A 7,728-nucleotide genomic window follows, 5' to 3' on the forward strand; every position below is an offset into this window, starting at 1 on the left:
TTGAGGAGTTTGAGCTTTTCCCTCCAATGGGTATACATGAGGCAGATATTACCATCAAAGTTCATCTGCCATTATGATGCCCATACACCTGGTTTGGTTAGCTCCCTGTGAGGGCTTCTCTGGACTACACTTTGACCTAAATAATCTGGTGCCATCCCTAAATGTTGGCAACTCACTGCTCACCCCCTTTTCTACATTGTTAATAACTATAAAATAGTTACCCTACTATTTGTTATAAAGTGTAATCAACCTCATTGTGTTTCTTTCCCTTCACAGGAACCTTGAGCATTTCTGAGCCCAATCAACGCATCTACCACCTCATGGCAGCTTTCAACCTCACCCCCTCTGACCCTTCAACATTCACACTAACGGGGATCCCTGGCTTGGAAGCTGCTCACATCTGGATTTCCATCCCTTTCACTATGTTCTATATTATCGGCTTGTTGGGAAATTTTACGCTTTTGTTTGTTGTAGGGAAAGAGCGGACCCTGCACAAGCCGATGTACCTGCTGCTCTGCCTGCTGGCAGTCACTGAAATTGGCACGTCTACATCCATCGTGCCAAATGCACTGTGTATACTTTGGTTCAATATGAAAGGCATTACGGTGGGTGGCTGCCTCACCCAAATGTTCTTCCTTCATGCAGGTACTGTGATGCACTCAGCCGTCCTCGTGACAATGGCCTTCGATCGCTACGTTGCCATATGTAAACCTCTGAGATATGCCACCATTCTCACGAACTCACGAATAGCTAAGCTAGGGCTAGTGGGTTTAATAAGAGCTGTTCTCTGCATCCTGCCCCTGCCCCTGCTCCTGAGCAGGCAGCCATTCTGTGCCAACCGCATTATCCCCCACACGTACTGTGACCACATGGCTGTGGCAAAGCTATCATGTGGGGACATCACTGTTAACAGGATGTACGGCTTGGTGATAGCGTTTGTAGTCAACGGGTCAGACCTGACACTCATTGCACTATCCTACAGTCTGATCATCAGGGCTGTCCTCAGAATCTCCTCCAAGAAAGCCCACCAGAAAGCTCTCAACACCTGCACAGCCCACATCTGTGTGATGTTGATGTCCTATCCTTCCTTCTTCTTCTCCACTCTGACACATCGGTTCGGTCAGGGCATCGCTCCCCACATTCACATCATCTTGGCCAACCTCTATTTCCTTCTCCCCACCATGTTCAATCCTATCATTTATGGAGTGAAAAACAAAGAGCTTCGTGAGAAAATGGGCAAATACACCTGCAGAATGTACTCACCTGGGGGTCACTGACTTTAATCCTGTGTGACAAGAGGGGGACAGGATACTTCCTCGTCAATCGTGCTCTGTCCCAGTATGGCTGACCTCAGCATTGTGGAAGTTTAAAGTCTGAGAAGCTCCTCACACCTAACATCTTATCACTCTGTCACCAAGTACCAAGCTCTCTCTGTTGCTGAGTTACCTCTCTCTGACCATAACCTGATCTGTTTTAGCATCACCCACCAGCCCCCACCTCCACACACCTGATCACTCGGCCTTTCGGTGACTTCCAGACCACAAGAAGATATTACATGTTTCTGAAGCAAGGTGGCTTTCCATTAGAGCCTCTTTGAACAGGGTTCTTGATTTGTCTGACTAACTGAAGCTACGCTTTCTGATAGCCAAAGACAAGGAAAGCAAGTACAATGCTGGACTTATATGTACAGTGATCCGGTGAGCAAAATTTACCTGATTTTTCTATGTCCAATCCTTCAGGAAGCATACACCAAAAGTTTCCATTGGAAAGTGCTAATACAGGAAAGCCGCTCCAGGAATTGAGAACATTCTACTAGAGCGTATTGGTGAGAGTTGTAAAACTGTGTATTTTTGAAAACTGGACTGTGTTACCCTGGATTTGAGGGGTGTGTACTCCAGAATTTGATCAAGCCAATTGCAACCATATGACTTGCATTCAGCCACTAGAAATTAATAAAATAGAACATCACATAATTTAGGGTTAATTGGAAAGCAGGGTTTTAGATGCAAGGTCAAAATCTAGCTGGCAGTTTCTGGTAATCAGAATGGGAGGAGTGGACAGACAAGTAAATAAGTGATAATGGATGAAAACCTTGAGTCTAGATACCTCTGATATTAGAAGTTTATTGAAAGTTAGGAAAAGTGATAATCGAGTTGGGGTCACTATGACCTATGTGTTTTGTAGAAGTTATAAAAGATTAGCTAATACAGTGTACTTTGGAGCAGTTCTCTGAAGCCATCCTGAGAGACATTTTTCCTGACACCTTCTCTTCCCAGCAACTGGCCACTGTGAACCTGCTGTTAATTACTCAATACAGTTCCAGATGTTAGGTAAATATCTGGGATGTTCTAACCTATTGCTTATGTCTGTGCGCGCTTAAATCTAATAAACTGCAGTGTTAGACAAGAACATGATTACTTGCACTTAATCCTTGATCAAACAGAATTGCTGTGTTCCCATTGAGTTATTCCTGACACCCCCTGGATTGAAATAATTAAGTTGCCACTGCTCGGGCTTCTCAAAAACCCAGGTAACAGACTGCTGTGGTAAACTATAACATCTCCTTGGAGTCCAATAACTTATTGCTTTGCACAATCGATTTTGGAGTCGCTTTCAGCTGGAACTTTCAAAATACACACTAACCATTCCTGTTGTCGAAGATGTCAAAAGTAGGTGTCAAGATTAATCTTGGAGTTTGTGAAACAGATGAAATGGAGATTGCCACCAAATGTGCAGGTGATTGAATTGCTTCCAGCAGTAAGTCCTTCACGACCTAGATTGGCTGACACTGGTGACCCCATCTGGAGTACTGTGTCCCGTTTTGGGCCCCACACTACAAGAAGGATGTGGAAAAATTAGAAAGAGTCCAGCGGAGGACAACAAAAATGATTAGGGGGATGGAGCACATGACATATGAGGAGAGGCTGAGGGAACTGGGCTTGTTTAGTCTCCAGAAGAGAAGAATGAGGGGGGATTTGATAGCTGCTTTCAACTACCTGAAGGGGGGTTCCAAAGAGGATGGAGCTCGGCTGTTTTCAGTGGTAGCAGATGACAGAACAAGGAGTAATGGTCTCAAGTTGCAGTGGGGGAGGTTTAGGTTGGATATTAGGAAAAACTTTTTCACTAGGAGGGTGGTGAAGCACGGGATAGGGTTACCTAGGGAGGTGGTGGAATCTCCTTCCTTAGAGGTATTTAAGGTCAGGCTTGACAAAGCCCTGGCTGGGATGATTATGTGGGGATTGGTCCTGCTTTGAGCAGGGGGTTGGAGTAGATGACCTCCTGAGGTCCCTTCCAACCCTGATATTCTATGATTCTATGATATCTCAATTTTTCCATTGTTTTGTGGAGACCTTGGACAGTTGGAACAGCAGTGGAGAGTTTTGCCTATGTTTCACTGGCCTCATATTCAGAGAAATCAAGTAGACCAGTTTTGGGTTCAACTCGAACACATTGATGCCACTGGGGACAAAGACTTTAGTTAACTTGGCTTGTTTCGTCTTTTATTGCTGTTGCTACCTTTTAGCAACACTGCGATTGAAAGACTATTTTCTCAGATGGCAACACGATGTTTTTATTGGTATACATGCAATGACACAAAATCTGTTGTGAAGAGTTTGCACCAAGGAAAGAAATGATTGCACGGGTCACTGCTGGTATGTATGACCAGCAGCAGAAGCATTCTACTTCCTATGAAGACAGTGAGGATGAAATGTTGCCTTTCAGAAACTAACAGTAACAAACCAATTCAACTCAAAATATGGATACTGACTACCGTCATTTAATGAAATTAGAAATAAATAATATAATAATGTTATTGTTGTTTTTACACTGCATATATTTTGGACTCATTTGGGGATATTTTTCATGCCATCATTTCCCGTTTTTTGTTTGCCAACCCTCAATCAGGATACAAGTACCAGTATTGGGGGGTTGATTTTGAATTTAACTGTTATCTCATAACTTTGTTGCTAAGGTGGAGGTCCTTCTGCTGGGGCTTGTAGGGGTTTTTTTTTTTAACCTAATCTGTACTAGGTATCTAGGAAAAGCTTTCATTTGTTACTTGATGTATAGACCAATGTATTAATAAAAAAAAACCCTTGTTTAAAGGCATAGATTGGGTTACTTTTAGGTTAGTTTTTCAGTGATTTGGGCTATTAATGCAGTAGAAGTCTGACAAACTTCCAGCACCTCAAGCTGAGCTGTAGGTCGAGCAGCAGCAGCCAGAAAAATAAGGGCCAGAGAAGCAGCCCAGAAGGCAGAAGGCAGAGCTGGGCCAGAGGCAGACCAGAACCGGGAGCTGGGTCAGCATGGACCAGCTGCGTCAATGGGGAGCCAGGGTTCATCTCCACCGGGAAGCTGCGGGGCCAGAGCCAGGATAGTGGATGCCGGCCATGCCACGACAGCTGAGCACAAAGAGGGGCTGGGAAGAGCAAGGTGGGGCCATGGGAAGTGGGGGGACATGAATCTAATGGAAGGGCAGATGTTGGGGAGAAGGGTCCTGCCACCTAGAGTCTCGGTGTGTGTGGCCACTGTCAGAGCAAGTGTCTGAGCTGTGGTATCACTACACCACAGCCAGGGCCTGGGCAGGAGGCCTGGGACGTGTGAGGAACAGACCATGAACTTTCCTTACATCCCAGAAACAGCTGTTGGTGATGTCCCTGTGCCCCGGGCTTACCGGTTACCCCTTTTGACTTTGGGGAACTGAACGGGGAACCAAACAAAAAAATTGAATATGTTTACAGACCGGTAACAGCAGGGTACACTACAGAATATGGAAATCATAAAGAGTCATAAGTTAGGCCAAAGGTAATGGTTTTGGGGATGACATAATTGATATTTATATTATGAATATATGTCATAATATGTTAGCCTATAGAGTAAGTGTACCCAAAGATTTATCTGGTTGAAGAAATATGATTTGGGCATGGTAGATTGCGCTCTGATTAATGCAGGGCCAGGACCCTATAAAAGGCTAAAAAACATGCAGGAGGGTCAGTCTTTCTGCCTCCTATAAAGCTATCAGCTCAGCTTTGCTATATAGATTAGCTACCTAACACTCAAACCTAACCCCTACCAACTTGGGAAACCTGGACCATCAAATTCATCAGACATTTCAGAGATGAGGCTGGTCCTCTGTCTCCCATTACCAGGTCTTCAGGGAAGGGTGTGAGTATGCTAGTTTAAGTAGTCTTTTAGAATAGGGATGTTACCACCAGGGGTCTATAACTGTATTACTTCTTTGTGACTCTGTGTTTTATATCTTTGATTATTTTTTTCATTCATTTTAATAAAGAACTTAACAATCTAGTAATGTCCTCAGCATAGGTCTCCTTGCCACACACACCACGAGGGTCTGCTCACGTCATTGAACTCTCTGAGTTCTCTAACCCTGTAGCCTGAATTGGGACAAGAACCTAAATATCTTCTCATCAGATCATTGGTGAGCCGTAATTAAATTAGCCCATACATTCCGGTCAACAATATACAAACTAACACGAAGAATGTTTTCTAAAAGTTCCTCTTTCATCTTGTTGCACAGTTTGTTTTCTCAAATGGACTTGATAAAAACAAGTCTTTCAACTGCAGCATTGCTAAAAGGTAGTGATGGAAACAAAAGAGCAAATAATCAAAGTTCACTAAAGTCTTTGTCCTCAGCGGCATCCGTGTGTTTGAGAACTTCAACCCAAACATGCTCAACTTGATTGTCCTGAGTATGAGGCCAGTGAACCATAAGTAAAACTCTCCACTGCTGCTCCAACTGTCCAAAGTCTCCACAAAACAATGGCAAAAACGAGAGAGTTCCTAATCTAGGTCATGAAGGATTTAGTACTGCAAGCGATTCAATCACCTGTATGTTTGGTGGCAATCCTTGTTTCATCTGTTTCACAAACTCCAACTCTTGCCAGGAAAATGTCCTTAATTCCTACAGTAGCTTTTGTGTATTAGCACTTTCAAACTGAAACACGTGCTTTATCATCCAGGCTTCCTGAATTATTGGAGGTACAAAAATTAGGCACATTTTGTTCACCAGATCACTGCATATATGGTAAAGAAGTTCAGCATTTGTAGTTTTTTTATTTGTCTTGGCTATCAGAAAGTGTAGCTTCCATTTATCACACAGGAACTAATGGAAAGCCACCTTGCTTCAGAAAGCTGCAGTATCTTCTTGTGGTCTGGAAGTCATGGAAAGTGTGAATGAGAGGGTATCTAGGGGTCGGGGCTGATGGGTGACATTGAAAGAGGTCAGGTGATGGTCAGAGAGGGGGAACTCAGCAACAGAGAGAGCAGTGCTTGGTGATGGAGTGATCAGACTACGAGCTTCCACAACGCTGAGTTCAGCCAAACTGGGACAGAGAACCCTTGATTAATGAGGAGAAATCCTTTCCCAACCTTGTCAGACAGGATTAAAGTCAATGGCCTCTGGTGATCATATTCTGCAGATGTATTTAACCACTTTGTCACGAAGCTCTTTGGTTTTGACCCCATAAATAATAGGGTTGAGCATGGGAGGGACGAGGAAATAGAGGTTGGCCAAGATAATGTGAACATGGGGAGCAATGCCCAGACCAAACCGGTGTGTCAGGTTAGAAAAGAGTGAGGGAATATAAGAGGTCAGAATCACACACATGTGGGCTGTGCAGGTGTTGAGGGCTTTCTGGTGGGCTTTCTTGGAGGAGATTCTGAAGACGGCCCTGATGATTAGACCATAGGACAGGGCAATGAGAGTCAGGTCTAACCCGATGACTACAGACACTATCACTAAGCCGTACATCCTGTTGACAGTCGTGTCTCCACACGACATCTTCGCCACAGCTATGTGCTCACAGTATGTATGGGGAATAATGCGGTTGGCACAGAATGGCAGCCTGCTGAGGAGCAGGGGCCCAGGCAGAATGAAGAGAACAGCTCTTATCAAACCCACTAGTCCTAGCTTAGCTATTCGTGCGTTGGTGAGGATGATGGTATATCTCAGAGGGTCACATATGGCAATGTAGCGATCGAAGGCCATTGTCACGAGGATGGCTGAGTGCATGACAGAAACCGCGTGAAGGAAGAACATCTGGGTGAGGCAGCCAGCCACAGTAATGCTTTTCAAATTGAACCAAAATATACACAGTGCCTTCGGCATGACTGAGGTAGATATGCTGATTTCTGTGAGCGGCAGCATGCAGATCAGCAGGTACATTGGCTTGTGCAGGGTCTGCTCTTTGCCTACAACAAACAAAACCATGAAATTTCCCAACAGGCCAATAATGTAGAACATAGAGAAAGGGATGGAAATCAGGACATGGGCAGCTTCAAGGCCAGGGATGCCCATTAGGATGAATGTTGAAGGGTCAGAGGGGGTGAGGTTGAAAGATGCCATGAGGTGGTCAATGCGTCGATCAGGCTCAGAAATGCTCCAGGTGTCTGCGAAGGGATAGAAACACAGTGATGGGGATTACACATGCTTTAACAAGTAGTACAGTAAATATTTCATAGTTATCAACAATCTAGAAAGGGGCGCAAACAGTGAGGTGGCAACATTTACAGATGGCACCAGATTATTGAGGTCATAGTCAAGTCCAGAGAAGTTCTCAGGGGAAACTAACTAAGCCAGGTGAATGGTCAGCATGATGACAGATGAACTTCAATGTCAATAACTGCAACGTGTATGCCCATTGAGGGAAAAACTTCAACTCCTCAAATGTCTTACAAGGTTCTAATTTAACTATATGAACTCAGGAG

General features: G+C 44.3%; 2 protein-coding genes across 2 annotated transcripts; one reads left to right on the forward strand and one right to left on the reverse strand.

Annotated features, from left to right (window-relative positions):
• Nucleotides 1–284: 284 nt before the first annotated feature.
• LOC135883060 (olfactory receptor 52N2-like) lies at nt 285–1,277 on the forward strand. Its single transcript, XM_065410101.1, has one exon. It carries the CDS (start codon nt 321–323, stop codon nt 1,275–1,277), a length of 957 nt encoding a protein of 318 aa, XP_065266173.1. The 5' UTR covers nt 285–320.
• Nucleotides 1,278–6,427: 5,150 nt separating this feature from the next.
• Nucleotides 6,428–7,393, reverse strand: LOC135883072 (olfactory receptor 52P1-like). Its single transcript, XM_065410112.1, has one exon. The coding sequence runs from the start codon at nt 7,364–7,366 to the stop codon at nt 6,428–6,430; it is 939 nt and encodes a 312-aa protein (XP_065266184.1). The 5' UTR covers nt 7,367–7,393.
• Nucleotides 7,394–7,728: the final 335 nt, after the last annotated feature.

The sequence above is a fragment of the Emys orbicularis genome, chromosome 1, assembly GCF_028017835.1.
Source record: "Emys orbicularis isolate rEmyOrb1 chromosome 1, rEmyOrb1.hap1, whole genome shotgun sequence".
Taxonomy (NCBI): domain Eukaryota; kingdom Metazoa; phylum Chordata; order Testudines; family Emydidae; genus Emys; species Emys orbicularis.